At 37.5% G+C, this 22,751-nt stretch overlaps 1 protein-coding gene across 1 annotated transcript in view; it reads left to right on the top strand.

Annotated features, from left to right (window-relative positions):
• LOC121356149 (protein prune homolog 2-like) overlaps positions 1–22,751 on the top strand; it is a gene marked incomplete at its 3' end in the record, with an annotated part of 120,760 nt that overhangs the window by 28,032 nt on the left and 69,977 nt on the right. Inside the window, exons 4-6 of the mRNA XM_041472263.1 lie at positions 604–767; positions 6,924–7,076; positions 9,620–9,714. Of these exons, the coding sequence (XP_041328197.1) occupies positions 604–767; positions 6,924–7,076; positions 9,620–9,714 (412 nt within the window). The remainder of the gene's footprint in view (positions 1–603; positions 768–6,923; positions 7,077–9,619; positions 9,715–22,751) is intronic.

Below are 22,751 nucleotides of genomic sequence, written 5' to 3'. Positions count from 1 at the left end.
GATTAGACTACAAGTATATAAAATCTGAAGAAAAAATATGTGCAAATCTCTTAACTGTTGACGTGTTAAGTGCTGTCAGCTCAGTACATCATTCACTCCTCAGAACAAAAATTATCTGTAAGATCTGTTGTCTGTTTATTACTGTCACTTCCTGTGTTTCTTCCTTCCGAAGAATTACAATTAATATTTTATTATTAAAATTAGTTTGGCTTGGTTACTGCTATTGTAAACAGAAAGTATCTAAATAAAAAATATTTTGCTAAGTTTTCAGAATATTCAGTTGGGAGAATCCTAAATCTCCTCTATATAAAGAAGGCTATTTTCAGCACAAGTAGAAATATTTTTTAATAGTTTTTAATAGATTTCGATGAGGGGAATGTCACAGTTAGTGATGTATCAAGCAGTTAAAGAACTCTGAACACTTAATTTAAGATTCATGGATTTAGGACCTCTGTGACATCCTTTGGCTTTATAGCAGATTTCAGGTAGCTATAACAATGCTGCTGTAGTCCAGAATAAAAAAAAAATGTTGCACTTTCTTACTGAATTGTCTATGTAGCTGTAAATATAAATATATGTGTAACTTCTAAATTTGCTTGATAGTGAGGATAAAAGTTTGGAATCAGCTGTTGTCAAAGTCATCAATCCAGATGAGCAATGTGACAGGAGCCTGGAGTTACAAGCATGTTCTTCCTCTTTAGTCGTAAAAGAGATTCTTCAAAAGGCACCAGAGTTAATCACTCAGCAACTGGCTTATCTCCTCAGAGGTGAGAGATTACTCTTTATATTAAATACTGAAAGGTTTAATGGAGTGTTTCTGGATTTGCTCATGCAGAAAGAGTGTGATCCATTCTTTGGTTAACAATCCCTTTAAAGACCACAGGAAGCTTCATAAAAGAAGCAGGGAGTAAAGAGTTTGTTAAAGAGTAACATTATATTGAATATTAAAAATGTGCATTTAAAAATAGGCATGAGAGGTCTTTGCTGTATCACTAGACAAGAATATTAAATGAAGCTGTCGACATACCAGCTGGGTAGCTGGAAAAGCTGTGCAGTTCGTTGATTCCAGGGGCACTGTGGACAACAATATGGATTGGAATCTAATATTTACAAGTTAAAGCTTCTCCCTCCCAATGGTTGTACTTTTTTATGGAATGATATTTTAATGGCGTGATGCAAAACTTTTGCTGTTTAAAAACAGTATTACCAAATCTTCATTGTGCTCTCCATTTCATTTGTAGTGTATGCCCAGGAGAGTACAAACTGGGGGTGGGCTTCAACAATCAGAAGTATTTTCTTCTCTGTTTTGGAAGTTCATAATTTGTATTAATTTCCTTGGTTTATTTGCTGCACAGAACTTTCCAGTTGGAAATAAAACTGGTGTTGAAAAGAACAGTCACTGCTTTTAAGTTAATTATTGTGTTTTAATAATGTTCAAGGAATTTTATAGGTTTTCAGTTTTAATGATGTGAAACTGCTAAATGTCCTTTTAAGAAATTAATGTGGGCATGTTTAATGAGGATTATGAAAACTTGTCTACATTTAGATTTCAGAAGCAATGAGAATCTTGGCAAATCATTGTACTCATCGCTGTAATAACTAATAAACATGTTATAAGAAATCAAAAAGATTAATTTTTTTAAAGATTCCACAGAATAAGCATTAACAATAGCACAGCATTTAGCCTGCCTTTACAGTATCTTTCCATGCTAACATGTAACTGAGCTTTAGTTAGCCTGCCATGAAACGTTTTTGTAAGCTCCAAATTTCTGTTGAGTAGCTCTCCAGGAATCTAAGCAAATGACCAAGCATAATAATTGGTTTTGGAGGCAGAACAGAAAAAGGGTTTTGTGGGATACTTGTTTGTTGGTGGAGAGTCAGAGGGAGAGGTCTGAATAATGTTCAGGAACATGTTCGAGTACTGTATGTGGATGCGTCAGCGTGATTTGTGCCTCTAATATGTATGCAGATTAAAATAAAGTGCTTTTGTTAGTGTTTGCATTATAGATAGCACTTACAGTTTTGGGGAATATAGTAGCTGATTTTAATTTTTTTTAATCAACGAGTAATTACATTTGGTAGAACAAATTTTAGGAATTAGTGGATAAAAAGTCTCTGCATACCTTCTTTTGCATTGTATGAGAAGTGACTGGCAAAGCCTAGGGAACAAAACACAATTGCACTTGAGACTTGGTGCTTTTCTACTTTTCCCAGCAGCGCAGGGACAGGTACAGAGGCTGCAAAAAGGCTCTGTTGTGCTTTTCACGTTTTGCTATGTTACTTCCAATGTAAATTTGTATAGGGTTAGTTTGTCGAAATTTCAGGTGAAGTTCAAAGGCCAAAGTAAAAGTTAGAAATGCTAAGAATTAGGATTTTATTTTCATAAAAATGCTGAGAGTTGCTGTTATCTGAGTCTCTGAGCTGTGAGGCCTTCTTTCATTTTCTGACTTTCCAGTGAGTATTTTGTTAGGAGACTTTTAAGATAGAAGAAAATCTCATGGTTTAATAATTATCTTGTGGTGACCAAGTCAGCTTAATTTGTTGGCTGTTTTTGAAACTTCTTTTTTCTTAAAGTCTGTTAGCAGTTTTAAAATTCCAATAAAAAGGCAGATGTTTATGTATGCAAATTTCACCTTTGAGCAAACTTTACCTGCTTGTCTATGTTTAAAAAAAAACTAGTCAAGAGAAAAGACATTTCCTGTGAAACTGAGCATTACTGATTTAGGTATTTTTATATTTAAAGATTAATTTCATATTTTTTTAGGTGTATGCTTTTCTGGTATCTTTATTTCCTTATGTGACATTATACAAGCTAATTCTATCCTTGGGCTTTTGAGTAGAGCCTGCTTGGAGAAACAGTCTTGTACAGCCATATTTGCCTGAAGTTAGAGCTTGTGCTGTCCCTGGATTTGTGCCAGGAGCAAACAATTACAGAACCTGCCAGAGTCCTGGGCCTGTATTATTTTATTTCCCAAGAGATGTTTATAAGGGGGCTGTTGCCAAACTCAAGATCCATTAAACTGCTGAATCATTACATTCTCCGTTGCAGCCAGCTGGCAAGGATGTTATTCCAAGCACTCACTGTCAGGTATCTTGGGTCAATGCACTCTCAAAAATGCCTCCTTATGTTTATTTGTATAAAGCCTTGAAGGATGCCACAAGGTGCAAACCATAACATGTAAATATAGACAGATTTCCAGCAAGAGCATCAGCAATTTTTTTAATGTGAATCTTTTGCTAGTGATGAGCTGCATAGTTGAGGTCTTTTCATGCCCTGTTGGGGCAGTCTGACTTTCAGTAGAGGAGATTAGTTTGTTATTTTAGCCACCCAGACAAATGTTAAGAAATGCCCTTTTAAGGACTTTGGGAATTAGGCCAGTATTTTTTTTTGTTCTGTCTTGTACATTGATCAGATGGTTCACATGCTCCTGCATTGATGCATCCTTAATATGTATACCTGGAAGAAAGGAACATTTTGACCTACACCAAACACTGCACTTACTCAGACTGACACTTCTTTTTAATATATGGAAGCAGGTTCTTTTTGGAGGCAGTGCTTTTCCTCTCTTTTCCCCGGTTATGTTTTATTCCAGCTTCATTGCATTTCCTGTTAATTACAGTAAAGATTGCTTAATTGGATATATTTACAGTTTTAGTTTGCAGGTTTTTTTTGGGGGAAGGGCGGAGGTGTGTGAGGAGTGTTGAAGTATACTTTCCCTAGTGGAGTGTTGGTTTTCCCCTTTTTCCTGTCCTTTATTTTTACAGGTTATGGAACAAAACCTTGACAGGAGAAATGCTTATATTTTCATTGTACTGTGTCTCTCAGCCGTAAACTTATAATTCAGGAGATGCTTGTGCTGTTCTTAATGTTTTCCCAAAACGACTTCTGCCTTCATTAGATCATGTTTAATATTAATGCACAGCAATTGCTTTTGGCAAAACTAATGCTTCGCTTCCAAACTGCTTTGCAAAAAAATAATAAGATGCACATTTTTAAGAGCCTTAGCCTATTTTCTAGTGACCTCTTCAGAAAAAAAAATGTAGTAAAGTGTGATGTACACAAGAAATAATATTGAATCTTGTATTGCCTATTATTTATATTTTTTCTCTGTAAGCAGACAGCAGCCACCATTATGCTTTCAGAAACCTTAGGGGAGTTGCACCAACACTCAGTAAAATCTGCAGGAGATTTCTGAGACCATGTATTGCTTTTACAGCAGGTATTTATAAGACAGCACGTGACTAAATGGACTACTGACCTTTGGTCAAGCAAAAGTAACTTAAGTGAACTCTTTTTCTAAACTGCCTGGAGTCTTAACCCTCACAGGAATGCTGAGGATCCCTACGGGAGAAGAGGTGTGCCTTTCACCCCTGGTGATGAGGAGAGTATTGAAGACTGACCATAGCATTAAAGGACAAGTAAATGTTGATCTTGGGGCTTGCTGACACCCTAGTAATTTGAGAATGATCCTTTTCTGGCTTTCATCGTAGTAGAAAAGTTGTCAGTTGCAAGCATTTCAGTTTTGGTGTGACTAGTGACAAAACCAGAGCCTTTTAGAAACCTTTCTTAGGTGTCTGCCTATTGTGAATGAAGGTTACATCATGTTGACTTCCAAACTGCTGAGCTTGGGTGGATATACAACTCACACTTGTTCTTATGCATTTTCCTGTATGTTTGTATTAGGGTTTTCTCTTCTTGGTCTTACCCAAATATTCATTCCCTGAAGCACTCATAGCTGTGGTAAAAGTTTCATACATTGTATATCTGAGGTGCTGTGCAGATGGACAGACTGCCTAACTCATCCCTGTACTACTGGGGGGCTTTACGGGATGCAGCCTTGCTCCAGTAGGTATGATGACTTTGAGCACACGTTGGAGATCCAGCACTTTTGCTGGAGTCTTCATTTCCTTTGTGTGTGCATGAGCAATTTCCTTCTGTTTCTGGAGGAAGAAAAAAAAATCAGAAAATTGCCATAGCTGAAATACTTTATGCAGCCTGGTCCCTGAGCTGCCATTTATCCAGGTGCAGCTCTGTGCTGACAGAAAGCATGTTGTGGAGTGTCTCAATCATTCTGGTCACCACTGTTTTTAGAAAAGTGGAAGATTTAGAATGTATCTCAAGAGTATATATGTAGCACAAGCACTATTATTTGCAATGGAGTTGAACAACAAAAGGATGTTTTTAGATGAATTATTGTGGATGCTGCTGGTTGAGAAACTTTCTTCCTGTTAGAGGGACTGAAAACCTGGCCTTGATAATGGGTGTGGATATCTGGATACTTTATATGTCAGTTATTTACCTGCAGAAGTCTAAAATCTGCTTGTTACATTGTGTACCTAGATTTAGAAATATCAATCTGGATCAGTATAGTGATTTTCATGCAGTCTGTATTTATTTTTTTTTTAATGTTATCACACAGACCAGGAGCATTGTCTTAAATTGATTGAAAGACTAACATAAAGAGCTGCTCCGAATTAAAAGAATATTGGCAGTTACAATATCTGTAATAGAAACACAGAATGGAACTTCATGTATTTGTATTTAATTCCAGAAATTAGTATCTGATGGGGAGCTGCTTTTGGCTTGTTAAGCATTATTTATTGTTTAATCCACACAGGATTTGTTTAGTAAGGGTGTGTTTACTTAGCATGGCACAATTATTTTTTGTTGCAAGTGGTTTGTGGATTTTGAAGAAATGCTACTTGTTATTTCATATGATGATATTGTAGGAGAGAAGGAAAATGAAGATATAATAGATACTTGGATCCTATCTCATCTGGTGAGATTGAGGGTGGCAGTGTCAAGGTTTTTCATTTGCACTTTTTTGCTCTGTGCTAAAGCCTACACACTTTGTTTTGCAGTAACTGTCTTACTCACTTACTGTACTTCGTGGCTCATTGACCCAGCATGATGCAATGAAATCATAAACTTGTTTGAAATTCTTGTGCACAGTAATAATAATAATAATAATAATGAATAATAAAGTAATAAATTATTTCAAGGCTGAAGTATAAGATTTTATTATCTTGAATTTACTGTGAGTGATTGGAAGCAAACACTGTCTTTGGGTATATTGATAAATGGAATCCCAGTCTCCAGGGAATGAAAGGGGTGACTTAGTGTGCAGCACACACGTCTGAAAAGACATGACTCTCACTTCTGTATTGTAAGACAGCTCCAATCACTATGAAGTTATTTTCTGAGTGATGTTTCTCTTAAATTTTAAAATTTTGGTTGTCTGAATTGGTGTTTTTTGGTGTGTCTGTTGACAAGAATTATCCAGAGTTAGTTACACCACGATGACCAATGACTTTAAGATCATTCAATTCAAACACCACTGCCATGAATGGGCATACCTTTCTCTAGTCCAGGCTGCTCAGAGCCTGGTCCAACGTGGCCTTGAACACTTCCAGGGATGGGGCATCCCCATATTCTCTGGGCAGCCTGTTCTGTGGCTCACCATCCTCACAGTAAAGCATTTCTTCCTTTTGTCCTCCTTATGAACTCCATTGTAGGAGTTCAATGACACATCTGTAGAAGGAAGGTTGACAATGTGGATTTATGTTTCAAAACACAGCAGCACTTGGTCTAATGCCTGGAAAGAGGAGAGTATAGGCTGGCATGCTGTTGGCTGCTGCTGGCTGTGCCGCACAGCCGTGTTAGTGTACAGAAGCATGCTGCACAGTGTGGCAGCACTGGGACCAGCCAGTTAGCTGTAGCAGAGGTACTGAAGAGGCAGTCAGTTCTGATTTAGGAGCTTCATGTTAGGAAGATGTTTCCATGTGGAAGTCTCAGTGAACTCTCAGTGGAAACAACCTCCAAGAAGGAACCTCCAAGAAGCAATACAGTAAAATTTCTTGTTTCTGTGGTACCTCTTTGATATCTACAGAAGACATTGATTTTTTGTCTTTCAATGTTTCAGGGAGCATTCTCTTCAAGTGCATGTCTTTGGAAGCTGACAGAATGACAGAGCACCAGGAGAAAGTACTGTCAGTTTTGGAGGAAAAGTTTCCAGATCTTCCACCAAGAGAGGAAATTATCTCTGTTCTCCAGGAGACTCAGTTTAACACCCAAGGTAGTGCAACTTCCTTCCATTTTTCAGACCTGTTACAAATTTGTTTGTGTAATTGTATCAGAATACTGTTTCATTGTATGTGATCAAAATAGGTGCAACATGCTATCTTCATTGACAGCTAAGTGTTGTATGTTTCAAATTAAGTTGCTTCCATTCTAAATCATGGAATTGTGATTTCTTTTGAGGAACTACTTAGCTCATAAATAATCTTGTATTGTTTTTACAGATAAAGTTAACAATTTATTTTATGTATTGCTTTTACAAGTGTATGTTCATCAAGAATTTATGTTGATTCACGTGGACATAAAAATGTGTCAGCCCATGGGCAGAAATTGTATTGCAATTGCCTGTGTTGTGTGGAAGTAGATTTTGTATTATGACTCAGATTTACTAAGAGCTGTGTACAGGTGAAATCATTTGACATCAGACTCAGATTAAGGAAGCAGCAGGAAAGTTGCAATTCTTTTCCTTTCTTCTGACAGAAATACCGAGTAGAAATATTCAGTGATGTAAAGTGGCAATGTTTGAACCCAAAATTTAGTAGCAGGCCTTTGAAGAGCTGCTGTGGAAGCCTGAAGAAAATTGTTGCAATAACTCTTACAATTTTTACCGGCATCTGCTGCCAAGTTCTTACCAAAGAGGGAGCACTAAATTCCCGGTACTTTCTTGTACAGGAATTTACTACCAAATTCCTAGTATTTCTCTGTTAGATATATCAGGTAAGCAGAGGGTCCATGCAGACTCAGGGTCTTTATCTGTTCTCTATCTCCCCATGTGCAGAAAGTAGTCATTGAAATTCAGACCATCAGCCTGAGACAGCTGCCCTGTCTGGTAGATAAGGACAGAATTTGAGGAGCTTCTTCTTTTGCCTTTTCTGTCAGTAACATTACAGAGTAATTAAGTTCAGGTCTATAAAATTTCACATGAATTCTGTTAAGTTCCTCTACTCAAGTAATCAGTACAGTTCAGGAATGAACTGTATGCAGTCTAGATTGGAAAGTGGCAGTTAAAGTAGCTTTGATGGAAGTCAGTTCTTAGTTCTGCCAGTTGCCAGGGAAAACGGTTTAGTACTGTTTGTCATGAAGTTTTCTGTAATATTGAATGTAAAATTTGGATGAGTAGATGTAGTGGGTGTAGTCTGCATGGTGCTGGTTGCCAGTAATTTATGAGTGTCACATGAGACATAGGGAGGGCACTGTCGCGCACTCTTTTTTTTTTTTTTGGCTTATGACTCCTGTTTTCTGTGTATTACAAGACACATATTTACTGTATAACATATACATATACTGCATATGACATTTCTTTTAGTAGGATGCTGCTGAGTTTCAGGAGCTCCTTGAAGGATGTAACCTCTACTGAATATTTTACCTAATGCACTCCTCATTTGAGGCAATATTAGGGCATGCAGCCAAAATATTTCTCAGTTTCTGGCAGAAATAATGATTTATTGGCCTGAATTAATTCGTTATTTAAGGCACAATGGGTTGCAGCTCCCCAGAAAGTTTATAGGTTATATACAAAATTTTTTAAATGACAGATGTGTAAATGTTCATCTTGTCATTAGATTGACTGCAGTAACTGGACTCTGTATAGGAACAGTAATGAAAGGATTAATTTCTTTGACTGAGGTTGGTATTTGTTTCCCTCTTGAAAATCATTTGTACAAACACATGGTGGATGTTAAACTGCTATGCCTTAAAGGGTGGTGGACGTTTTAGTTGTTGCCCTGCACCGAGATAGCTGGCTTGCAGCATTCTTTACATAGATATTTGGCTATTGTGTCTGTCTTGCAATCATGTGATGCAGTTATGTTCTTTTACATAATATGTATTTGTTTTGAGAATCTTTGAGAATCTTTGCAACATGTTAGGCAAACACGTCTGATGAGGGAAACTTAGTCACTTGAACTTTCAAAACATTTGGCTTAAACATACCAATATGTCTGGTTGCAATTCCTGTTTTACACCATTTTTTTCTGTTGATAATGTTTCTATGGTGAACATGTACTTAGTTCATTAATGATTTGATGTACATAAGAAAAACCCATTGGTGTTATCAATTTGTGAAGAAGGTCAGAAAGGTTGAATGACTGTGTTAAGTTCCTTGCTTTTGAGTATTTCATAAACACCATAGTAGTCCACAGGTGCTTTCCAATACATTAATTATTTCAGAAGTAATTTTATATTTGTGATTTCATATTAGGCCACAGAAATTGCCTAGCTATACATTTATCATCAGCTGGAATTATGTTCACTTAAAAACTTCAGTGTTCACACAGGAACCCAGGTGTTGCAGTAGACTTAATTCTTCATACTTGTTGTTAGTGTGTATCCTCCGTTAAATCTCTTCCTTCCTTAAAAAAATCCCTCTAGAAACATTAAGCATTTAAATATTAATGTTATCTTTAATTTTCTCATATGACATCCTGAAATACCGAAAGAAGGTTCAGCATTAAGGTCTAAGCTGTGTTTTTAATTTATGTTCGTGCATCTATCAGCTGTAGATAATTGTATACATGGAAATGTGTTTATTTTCTTAAACAGCTGTGAGCATTGAGGAGGTTATGCTCAAGGATCTCAAGGAGATTTCAGATGGAGAAATCAAAGTAGCGATTAGCACTGTGTACGTGACACTGGAGGTAAGAGGAAACTTAAAACATGTTTAACAGCCTTATTGCATATGGAGATAGTTCTTTAAAACAGAATGTGAGCGAGTTATTTTCCCAATACTTTTTCCGGTATGAGCAGAATTTTCAGTGATTTAATTAACTTTGAGAGAAGTAGTAGCTATTTGTTATCTGACTTCCATTATTATGATATTATAATTATTTGCTCCCTTTGGTTTGTGGTATGGTGTGTTAAAAACAATGGCATAAACAATTTGGAAACTTTGGGTGAATTGAAGGTATGAGCTTTCCTCCTTGATCTGTAGAGAGTTACATGTTGCTGATTATTATGTAAAAATATTATTTTAAAAATAGGAATGCTTAGATCACTGAACAAGTATAACATGATACCATTGTTTCTGATTGAAGTTTGCATACTGGCATATTGATTAGTAATAAAACCTAAGTGATCTGAAGAAAATATCAATAGCAGAAACATCTTTATATAGTATATATCTGTAATTTTCAGTCTCTTCATTTGCATGAAAGTCACGTATACAGAAGTATTTGAAATGTAGAAGAAATTTTCATATACTTTTGCACTAAATCAAATTTTTTTTTTTACATAAAATGCTGCTAAAAAAAATTAAGTCTCTTGAATAGTTCTTGCCTTGTGTGTCCCAAGAGATTTTTTATAATATGTGTCTTGTGATTCATTTTACAAAAAATAAGATGCTTCTGTGGTTGAACAAGTTTTGGTTACAATCTAGCTTATAATTACCCATAGATTTCTGGTTGCATACTAAAATATAGAAAGCAAATTATGTAGCAAAGCTTCAAGAAATGAAGTAGAATCTGTTAGTTTTCGATTAGTTGTTCCAATATTAAGCAATCTTTGCCACCAAAACAGCACTGCTTTATGAACCATAATTTGATCCTAAAAATTAGGCTGAGGCTGGGCAGAAAGGGCATGGGGAAAGAGTGTTGTAAGATAAATCCCCAAAAGAGAGAATGGGATTTTATAAAGTTCTTAATAAAATCCTCATCTTCTTTTGTTTTAAATCTTTCTCTTTTATGCAGTCAGTTTCAGTTAATGGTGGACAGAGCTAGGAGCTAGCTTTAGCATTACATTTTCTTTTTGTTTATTTTGCATTATATCATGTTTGATAACTATGAAGAGTACAGACCTTGCACTCCACAGGTTTAAGCTCCAGGTAAATCTGTTCTGACCTCATCTTTGCAACTCTATATGCTCAAATTAATTGTAACTGAGAACTTCCTTTTGGCTGGATCTCACAGTTTGACTTTGTTGAGGTGATCCTAGTTCTCAAAGCAGGCAAATTTTCAACCTTTTTTCAGTGCAGTGTAACATGTGATGCTGACTTACCTTGGCCAAGAAGTGTTAAGATCTGGTGGTCAAGCAGTAAATGTTTCATAGTTGTTTTTCTTTCATAGCTAGTGGTCATTGTGGAGGGCAGAAGAGGTTCATTTGCCTGTAAGAACAAACTGAACAGATTTTACTGATGTTAGGTGATTTTTAGTCCCAGTCTGTTAAGTAATTTTATTACTAGTATTTCTGATGGGATTTCTTTCTGGAAGTCGCAGGTGTCTTCCTTTGCTTTTAGCTCTGTTGTTGTACTGTGAATAGTTTGTGCCATAAAGGACTAAGTTTTCAGGGGCGTAACTGCTTTTTTTTCCCTAGGTGTAGTGTTTGTAAAGTTATTGGGATGGAGATGCATTTTACATTTGCTACATTATTGCTCTTTGTTGAAATGAAAACACCCTAATTTTTGGTGCTTGGCCAGCAAAAGATGTTTTTTTACTCAGTTTTATTAGTGATAGAGATCACATGTAGTTACTTCACCCTGTGCCAGAAGCACAATACATATAAGAAAATGAATGATAAAACTGTCCAGACCTTTCTGTTCAGTTTAGAATTCTATTATGAACTCAGAATACACGGACTTGAATGAATTCTCAGTTTTCTCAGCAATGATAGTGGTAGTTCGTTATTCATCCTTAAAGTGCTCCACAGATGTTACCTGATTAAGTATTAAGGAAATATGAAGAACAGGCTTGGCAACAGGTGTTGAATCTCTGGTGTGTTTGTGTGTTTGCTTTTTCAGAAGTATCACAAGGTCACTCTTTTTCCTTAATAATCAACAAATATGCAAAAGTATCTTCCAATAAAGTGCTTTCTGTCGGGCAGTCATTTTGTGTGAATGTGTTTAGGTTTCTCTAAGAGTCCACACACAGCTTTTGCATTCGTTAAGATCTTTGGATCTGGCCCTCCTGGATTTAGGTGGCATTAAAGCTGTAAGTTGAAATCAGACCTGTGTCACCAGTGACCCGCTTCAGAGTGTATGCTGCTTGAATTTTACATACGTAACCACTTTATTTTTGATGTGAAGGACAAAATAAAAGCGACACTGCCCAGATCACAGTTATTTTTGTAGCCTTTGCTGGAAAATTTCTCCAAGTCCTAATAAAGATTACTCCTAAGATATTGTAGCAAAATTCAATGCATGTGTTACAGTTAATTTCTGTTACATTTTGGTTACCCTTAGAGTATCTTTTGCTGCTTCTCTGCTGGAATTCTCTTGCAAATGAGAAATTTTTTCTCAACGTGGCTTTCTGGGAAAGTAATATTACTCCTGAGAAATGAATACGTCTGTTGTAAGGCGAACTCTGTTCTCTGCTTTTTTAAGTGTAGTGCACTGGGAGAACAGTCCAGGTTTCATGAATGTTCAGCTCAGTTGAAATGGCTCATTATAACATAGATTAATAATATGCTTGTTGGACTAAGTCTTTTATCTGTTCGTTCATGAAAATTCATTCTAACTGCTCACAGAACTTAAAATTATAGAAAATCAGTTACCACCTGAGGAAGCAGGTCAGTCAGTTGAAAACAAGTTCTGTGGTTGTCTGCTACTGACTGTGGCAGACAAGATGGTGTTCTGAAGGTCTGTTGAGGTTCATGCCTCTGGCCATGGCATCCACATACTTCATGAAGACAGTTTCCAAGTAGTAGGGGTTGTATGCCATTTGTAAAAGCTCAGAGAACACATCAGAGCTGCAGTGGAGGCTGCTGTCGCCAGTGTTGTTTCCTCAAGAAAGTGACCTGCACGTTGATGCTGCTGCAGGAATCTTGACTGTCCTTAGGTAGCCTTCATAGTCCAAATGAGTTTGGGATAGTACCAATAGGAAGTTCTGTTTCTTGTAACAACTTCGCCATTTGTGGCTTTATGCCTCAGAAGAACTTACAGTGGCAGTTCCAGCAACAGAAATTTAAGAAATGTAGAAGTGTTTGGGTGCACGGTTTATCATCTTCCTATGAAAAAAATAGTGTTATCTTGGAGATAGATCTTAATTTTAAAGGTATTTTGTAGTATTAGTAAGAAATGCCACTGTCTCATAATTTGGACAATTTTATTTCTGTGTTTTGAAAAGTGATGTTGTTAATACTTCTGTAAAGCAAATCAAGGATCTCTGTCTTAGCTGAAGCACATCAAACAAGTACTACGTAGACCATTACAACCAAATAAGTGAGATTACAATGTATATCTTTCAAGATTTGAACTTCTGTTGTCTATCTATAATGATTATGTAGATATATTGTGTATTTGGGAACCTTTTTCTCTTGGTATAAATATAAATGTATTTTAAATGGCAGATTGGTCCATGAATTTGTTTTTAATGCAAAAGACAAAACAAGAAGCAAACCTCAAATAAACATGTTAACATTTAATCTTCCAGTAATGGAATCGGAAACAAAATTCTCAGCAACTTACAATAGCAATGTGGTTCAAAAGTATTTTTCTGATGCCTGTTGTGAGAAGTTAGGGTATGTAAAATAAATGATGTATAGAGCTGTAGGAATGCGACTTTTGCAGACTACCTTATGTCTAAGGAACATTAAACATAGGGTTCTCGTTTAGCAAATAAATAACCATTCATTTCAATGGCTGCATAGTCTGGACTTTTGTGCATATTTTTGTAAAGATGAGAAGAGGCCATTAGGGATTTAATATAAAATAAATCGCCACGGGGTCTTCTTGTAGTCCTAGTCTTTCTGCCACATGGTGTGTCACTAATGTGCATAAATGGGCTTAAATGAATTTGTTATCTGTATTACATTTGCAGTATGTATATATTTATATATTATTTTTTAATTGTGTTTAAAAATAAAACATTAAATACATCATTTCTGAGAGCTGAAAACATACCATTTGTAAATAAATCAACCTTAATTAAGGTCTTAAAATGTCAGTGTGTGATATCTGCCTTAGGAAAATTTATAACATATATAGTACATAAAGCTTAAACATACTTTCACTTGCTTTTTCAGAAGTATTAAGAGGCTGAAGTCATAACCTCATATGACTGAGTAATGCAGCCTCACGTGCATTAATGTAAATACCATACTCGTGCTTAAACATCAGACTGCTGTCTTCTGGAAAACAACAGCTGTCCAGTTGATGCCTCAGGTCAGCCAAAATACCTCAGTTGTAGCGAGTGCAATCCAAGGCGTGGAGAGGTTAGGCAAACTGAATTCTCTATAGTGACTTTTCTCTAAAGATGTGAAAGGAATCTGGTGGGCAGAACTGTTTAAGTGGTGGTTTTGTGTGGTTGCCATTGCAGCCAACTGGGAAATAAGCCAGGCCAATAAGAGCAGTGACAACTTTTCCTTCGTTGCCTCCCACGACAAGAGCAAGACCTGGCACTTCATGTGCATTTAGACAAATACTCGGAGCCAGGAGAATAAACACTAGGAACTCGACACCCAGTCTGAAAGTTAGGGTATCACAGGAGTAACTGAAACATGGTAGGACAACTCCCGTGACTGGAGGAATATGATGGATAGGCTGCTTTGTAAAGAGAGTCAGGGAAGGAAGGAAGGGGAATTGCACTTTAAGTTAAGGAGAACCTCAAATGTACAGAACTCAACTACAGTGACCATAGAAGCCCTCTCAAATGCCTCTGGGTCAAGGTTAAAAGGGTCATCTCCAAGCAGTATTGTGGATTTTGGCATCTGGTTGTGCACTCTGAAGGTTAGCACTAAAGCAGAGGTCTTAGATTTTAGAAGAGGAAGCTTCAGCTTGCTCAGAGCTCAATTGAAAGGGAAGCTTCCATGGAGAATAAAGGAGCTAGCGACTGCTGTGAGTTTTTGAAGATAGCTCTCATGAAAACACAAAACCAGTTCATCCCCTTCAAAGGGAAGGGAAGTAGGTGGAACATGAGACCCTCTTGGTTTAACTGTGAGCTTCTGAGTCTGTTCAGGACCGAAAGAGAAGCACACCAGAGATGGAAAGGGAGTTACAAATCTATTGAGAACCACAAGAATGTTGCCAGGGCATGAGATGCCATTAGAAAAGCAAAGGCTCAGCTTGAATTGAAATTGGCAAGAGATGTCAAAAACTACAGGGAAGGGGTCTTTGAATATATAAAAAACTACAAGTAGAAACAGGAAGAAACTGCTGGCCCAGTGTTAAATGGGAGAGGTGAATTAGTCACCAACAGCACTGAGAAGGCAGAAGTTCTTAACTTGACCTTGACCGCTGTTGTCACTAGCACAGCTGGGCCCCAGATGCTGGAAGTAAGAATCCATGCTGATGCAAACAAGACCCACTGTCAGTGAAGAAAAAATTGCTGTGTGGGCTATTACAGGAACTTGGCTCCTGCAAATTCATAGGACCTTACAATATCCACTCAAGAGTATTGGAGAGCTGGCTGGGGTCATTGTGAGGCTGTTCTCCATAATCTTAGAGAAATTGTGGAGAACAGGAGAGATCCCAGAAGACTGAAAGAAGGGTAATGTCACCCCCATCTACAAGGGGTGCTTAAAAGAGAACCCAAGAAATTACAGGCCCTAGAAAAGTTATGACACAAACCCTTTTAGGAGAATTCATTGCCAGTCAGATGAACCAGGTGATTGGGAAATGCCAGCACAGGTTCACCAAGGCCAAATTGTGCTCGAATTGATTGCCTTCTGGGCAAATCTGATTACCTTCTAGGGCAAAGTAACCTGCTTGGTTGAGGGGGGCAAGCTGCGGATGTTGTCTGCCTGTGTTTCTCCAAGGCTTTCTCTGTGGTCTCCCACAGCTTCCTGGTGAAGTTGTGTAACAACTCTGCTGGTCATCTTCCTGTCCAGCTGTTGTGTAACAGTCTGGACAAGCTGCCGGTGCAGTGGGTGGGGAACTGACCCACAGGCAGCACCCAGAGTGGGGGTAAATGGCTCCTTTTCCAACTGGCACAGGTGGAGTCCCCCAGGAACTGGTATTGGGCCTAGCGCTGTTTTGTGTCTTCATATGTGGTCATCCAGAGCACTCAAAATCACTCAGGGATCAAGTGAGCACTTTGGAAGGGAGAGCCATGCTGGAGGAAAACCTGTGTAGGCTGGAAGAGTGGGCAAAGAAGAGCCTTTTGAAGTTTAGCAAGGACAGGTGTAATCCAGGAGGGCAGCACAGGCTGGGAGCACAAGGCTGAGGAACAGATCTGGGGAAGGGAACCAGGGAGTCCCAGGGAGCAAAAAACTCAATATGAGTGAGGAGTGTGCTGCTGGAGCAAAGGAGCTCAGTGAGATCTTGGGCTGCATCAAGAGGGCCATCAGCAGCAGAGATTATCCCATTCCTGTCAGCGTTTGTCAGGCCACACCTGGAATACTGTTGTCTGTTTTGGTCTCCGCTATACAAAAAAGATACGGACAGGCTGGAGAGGGTGGAGAGAAGGGCCTCAGAGATTATCAAAGGGCTGAGAAGCCTGATATGTTTGGAAAGAATGCTTAGGTGAGACCTTAACACCTGGTTCTAGTATTTAAAGAGTGGCTACAAAAAGACACAGACTGTTTTTACAAGGAGTCACATGAAAAAAATGAAGGATAATGTGTACAAGTTACTCCTGAGGAGATTCTGATTAGACACAAGAGGAAGATTTTTCACAATTATAACTATCAGTCATTGGAATAATCTCCAGAGAAGTGATGTATTCCTCAACATTAAGCACTTTAAGGTTCATCTGGGCAGGGTGTTGGACCAACTTGTCAAAAGTGTTTTTCTCAAAAAAGTTTGGACTACGTCATCCTTGAGATCTCTTCTAGCTGTTATTCTGTGATTCAAAAGAGTGCTTCCTAATTAAGTATGTGAAATCAAATGGCAGCAAAAATGACATTTATTACAGTGATTGGTAGGATTGCTTATAGTTTTCATATCAGATTCCTTTCAGAAATAATGTGGGGGTGATACGAGCTCAAGTTCCCCCAGTCAATGAGATGCTTCTGCGTGAAGTCATGTAGGATGTTATTATGGTTTCTTGAGATTTGAGAAAAATGTGAACTTGTAAAACTGGCTAAGACCATTATATTTATGAATTTTCCCAAATCAGCATGTACTGATATATTCAACTGTCATTTTTGCAAGGTGTATTTGATTATTTTATTCTATAGTACTGTCATAATAGATAGTAAGCCAGAAGCATCAGAATTTTTTGTACTTGCAGTATCACTTAAAAAATGTACAAGGTAAACAGTAGAATCGCTGCAAGGTGCACAGTGGTATGTTTTTAGGATTTAATTTTTATTTCACTGTGTGAATAAATTGGATAGATGTCATTGGTTATAATTAGTATGACATCTGCTCTAATTTGGTCCAAGCTATCATTTATGATTTTGCCTTTAATATCTTGGTTCAAAAGTTAATAAACGATGTAAAATAGCTATGAAAATTGTCAAAGGAATGAGCATAAACAATCCACTAACATTGCAGTAAAAATGTGCTTGTGCTCGCAAGTACATTGTTCAAAAAGATAAACTGTTTTCTTTTGTATAATTTATGAAATGTGTTTAAATAAATTAAGATATTTTCTTTATGAAATACAGTGTATCTTCCAGCTAAGTAAAATGCTATAATCTACCGTATCATTATTGGCCTGTATTTCTGACTTATACAAAGCTGACTAATTTATCATTTGTATACTCTTCTAGTTCTTGTCAGTAGCACTCAGCTTAGCTGCTTATGGGGCATGGACATTGACAGCGGGAGGTGCTGTTTTGAGAAACATTCAGCATAAAGAGTTGTTTCTATGAAATTTAATGCACTTTTAAAAAAAATTCTGTGTAAAACCTAGCATGAACATTTAACATTTTAAAATCTGGTGTAATGCATAAGAATATTAGAACTGATAACAGTTAGGGATAACAATAGGAATATTACAGAAATTATATTGTCTTCTATTCAGTTTTTGTTTCTTCTTTGCTATTGTGTGGGAAACAAATCAATTAAAATATTGAATTATTGATCCAACATTACAGTGTAACTCTAGCTGTAAGTAAAAAGACATTTTGAGTTTGCTAGTGTTTGTGTTCCAGCACTGCAGAAGCCAGCAATTCTGTGGACAAGATGTGGAGAGAGATGCAGTGTATTTCTAAACAAATATTCTGCTTGGTGACTGCTTTTAACTTAAAAATCTTAAAATCCCTCCACTTTTAAAATCATGTAATGTTTATTTAGAATAGTGCTATTTTGATGCAGAAATTCTATTAAGTTTGTCTGATGTGTCTTGAAATAATACTTCTGTTCCATTTGACAAAGCATGTCCTAAAACATCTTCTGAACTCTAATGTAAAGGAGTGCTTAATACTTATAAACATTACAATAGCCAATGTTTTTATCATGCACCACTGAATTTTATATCTTCTAGTACATAACAGAAGCCCAGATCTGAAACTATTGGATATCCATTTTGGGGCGTAGGAATATTTTTGAATTTTGAATTAGGCAGATCAAGTGCTCTGTAAGATTTTTATGATGCCCATGTGTTCTCTGTTTAGATGATGATGGAAAAGATCCTTTTTTTTGACTCTGTAACTGTGTACACTCTCAGGACTTGAAGTCAAGTGTTCTATTTAACTGGAAACTTCAGGGTTTATTTAATTCTATGTGCATTTTTATATTTTTTATTTATAATACAGAGATTTTAAAAAATTGCAAAATAATTCAAGTTAAAAACCTTCAGCCCTTATTTGAATTTTTGAATTTTCAAATTAGCTAAGAGTACTAATTCTACCAAAGACTGCAATTTTCCTTTCTTTCTTGGAGACATATAACATTTTCTCAGAAGGATCACCATTTCTATATTCAGAATTTTTCACAGCTTCTCTGTGTCTCCACCCAAATGTAGCTTTCATCATAAAGCTGCTGCAAGAATGGTATTCCCCCAAAATGTAATTTCTTCTGCAACTCCATGGCAGCATTGTTTGGGTACATTAAATACTTTGTGTATTTAAATGAATACATATTAAGTCTAACCTGCAGGCTCTTTGAGCCAGAAAAACCAACATTCAGAACTCCTGTGTATGTTGTGAGTACTGCAACATCTCACTTTTTTAAAATTTTTTTTTCCATATAGACTTGATAAAGTGTAAAATGAAAATTCCTTCAGGGTAATCTTGCATTGCTTTTATGACAAAGACATTTATTATTTTCTCCATAAGAAATTCTGTGCATGAACATACCACTTTTTGTCCTGCATTTCTGAAATGAAACAGTATCTTTAACCAAAGTTGCTTAGTACGGATTGAATTTATTAATTACAAAAAGAAAGAAAAAGAGTAGGAAGATCTACATTTCCGGGCTGGTTTTTTTTTTCTTAATTACTCTTTCAGTAGATTACATCTCAGTATTTTGAGTTTTGTGACTTTCTACTTGTTTGTGATTTGTGGTTAATAAAAAAAAATCATCCTTAGACTAAAAATTCAGGGATGGAGAGATTGTAATTTCTCATGGTAGAATAATTTTTAGGGTTTTGTACATTTTCGTTACTGTTTAGACTAACAAAAACCAAACCAAACAAACAAAAAAACCCAACCACCCCCTCCCCCCGCAAAAAAAGACAAGATGCACGCAGAACAGGGTATTTTATTCAGCTGTGATCATGTAGCTGTCAATGTATCTGAATTTCTTATGCCTATTGGGTGTCTGCCTTCCAGAATTCTTACTTCTAAACAGAATATAAACACAGCCCTTAGGCTGGTGAGGAAAAACCTATTGAGGCCACCAAGTTTATGCCAGAGCACAAGAGTAGCAGCTGTTTATTTTATCTTACCCAAATATGAAAGAATCACAGTTTTTGCATTAAAGCTGTGGGGAATTATGCAACATTTTCACACTTCAGGAGGATGAGTTCTCTCAGTTCTGTGAGAAAGAATTAGTATGTCTGAATATGGGCTGCTTTGTTCTTGTGGCTCAAGTCAATCAGGATTATAGAGTTGGTAGTAAAACGAAGCAGGGAACCTGATAAATTATCGATTTTCATTTCTGGATGATTTTTCTTCCTCCTTTGCATGAACAACTAAAGCCCTTGAAAAAAATCTCTCCTTCCCTGCATGCCACCTTTAGGAACAAGATGGATTGGTCAGTATCTCTTCCTAGTTCTGGCACTTTCTACAGGAGGATAAATGTCACTGGTAGATATATTGTCACTTGGATGCATATTATCCTTCCCATCTTGCTGCTGTTGTTGCCTTAGTCACATTTTCAGAGAAATTTTAATGAAACTTGATTCTCTCTCCATCCTTTATGGGGGTCAGGGGGGAGAAGGGAAAGGAAGGCTTACAGAAAAAGAAAGGTAAGAGTGAACAAGGTCCAGAAGGAATGAGTGAACAATGAATCATCTACATTCCATTCTTCATTATTTTCCCCACTACAAGATTGCCAGAGAGATCTGGTTAGCAATCTGTGCCTGAATTCCACATGTAGAACTTGACTGTTTTTTAGGTTTCATGGATGACAGCCCTCTGTGCATGCTTGTTTCCTCGTCAGTGTTTGTCACAGTCTAGTAAGGAAAAAAGTTGAAATAGATTAATTTTGTACCTTAAGTGGGAACTGTTAGGTAAGTTCTACAGTTGGTAGAACACCATGGACTTAGGCTAGTTGTAGGTTGTTTCATTGGAAGAAGGATTTGAGAATAAGTTTGAATAAATGTCAGCTTTACAACCAAGAACCTCTGTAATTGTGTTTTAGAACCAAAAATCGTAAGTGAACAGTGATTTAAGTGTAATTTTTTCCCTATTTCGTCTCATGTTGAGTCATTTTCTTTTGAAAATATATTGGTTTTGGTCTAAAAGGTATGTTACCTTATCTTTTCTAATATAAACAGTGATATCTGGGTTGCTTCTGAACATTTGCTATTAAAGAAGACTTCCTAAATAAACAGGCTAGATACAATTCCGATATAAAAAAGTGATTTTCCTGTCACATCTCTCAGTTGAGTATTTGCCATATGGGTTGCTCAGCATTACACTCTCAGCAGGTCTAATTTATGGTAAACACACAGTGAGTGAACAGAAAAAAAGGCAATGAAAATATTCATATTCTCACATCATTCCATTTTTTTTAAAAAAACTGAAATCAGCTTATTCAGGTTCAGCCCATATAGTTGTGGCACTTAGTTGAGTATGTGTGTATTTCCCACTCTCCTGGGAGTTTGTGAAGACTGAAATGTTGCATTTTTCTTGCCATGAGACTGATTTGCTGAAGCTTGCCTGGCAGTGTGTAAATTATACCTTCCTTGCTCTGGTCTGGCGTGGTGCCAGCTGCCCCAGGGCTGTGCTTTCTCCATGAAGGGCAGTTGGTGGAAAACATCACTTTTCTTGCTTTAGTGTGGCATGCTTTAGCTTTTCCCTGGCCTCTGCAAGAGGGTCAGCAACTAAATTAATGCGTTCATCTTCTGGGCCACTGCTAGGATTTGGATCAGACATAGAAGGAGGTATAAAATAAATCAAAAATAAGTAATGGTATGGTTTCTTCTCAAACACAGCCATGGAAATCCACAGCACCAATATTTTGAAAACCTCCAATCTCCAATGAGCTCCTGGGGCTTTCTGTTAGTATTGTGTACATGCTTCCTTTCTCTCTGTGGGTTCTCTTCCTCTCTAGGGACTTCACTGCAATTACTGTCCTTCATGGACTCTTTAGAGCTTGGTCCACCCTAGGCCTTGTATGTATAAGCAACCCAAGTGACCACTCTTCAATCAGTGCTTCCAGTCCAAAGAAAGAGTTTTTCCCCACAGGCAGGTCTGCATTGCTATATTAAAAAATACCCCCAAAATATCTGTTTTACACTTCAGAGCAGGCATATCTGAGCAAAAGAAACTCAGTAGCTTAAATGGATGCATTTTTCTAAATAATAGAAATGGCTGCCATTATTCTCTTCACATTGTAATTGCAAACATTAAAGCTACAAAAGGAAATGCCTTTAAAAGCAGTGTTTTGCATCCTGCCCTCTGTCTTACTGTTACACGTTAGACCTTGATAGTGCATATGCTTGCTTTTCTGCCTGGATGCTGCCTGTTCCAGCAAGACACGTGCACATTCCCATTCCAGATATGGATTCAACTGAGGAGGACTTGGGGGTGGGTGAGAGGCTGAACGTTACATGGCCATGAGCACTCACAGCTCAGAAAGCCAAATGTGTCCTGGGCTGCATCCAAAGCAGCGTGGGCAACAGGGCCAGGGAGGGAATTCTGCCCCTCTGCTCTGCTCTGTTGAGACCCCACCTGCAGGGCTGCATCCGCTCTGGGGTCCCAGCACAAGGGGATCAACCTCTCTGTTGGAGAGAATCCAGAGGAGGGTTGCCAAATTGTTTAGAGGGATGGTGCACGTCTCCGATGAGGAGAGGCTGAGACAATTGGGATTGTTCATCCTGGAGTGGAGAAAGCCTTGGGGTGACCCAATTACAGCCTTCCTGAATCTAAGAGAGCTTACAAAAGAGATGGAGTGAGACTATTTACAAGAGCCTGTAGTGATAGGACAAGGGGAAATGGCTTCAAGCTAAAAGCGAGTAGATTTAGGTTACATACTATGAAGAAATTCTTTCCTTTGAAGGTGACGAGGCACTGGAACAGGTTGCTCAGGGAGGTCATGGATGTCCCATCTCTGAAAGTGTTCAAGGCTGGTTTGGATGGGGCTCTGAGCAACCTGGTCTAGTGAAATGTGTTCTGCCCATGGCAGGTAGTTTGGAACTAGATGATCTTTAAGGTCCTTTCTAACCCAGGCCATTCTTGATTCTGTGATAAT

Source organism: Pyrgilauda ruficollis, unplaced genomic scaffold (assembly GCF_017590135.1).
Source record: "Pyrgilauda ruficollis isolate IOZ18807 unplaced genomic scaffold, ASM1759013v1 scaffold288, whole genome shotgun sequence".
NCBI classification, from domain to species: domain Eukaryota; kingdom Metazoa; phylum Chordata; class Aves; order Passeriformes; family Passeridae; genus Pyrgilauda; species Pyrgilauda ruficollis.
This window is presented reverse-complemented; position numbering and strand designations above follow the sequence as displayed.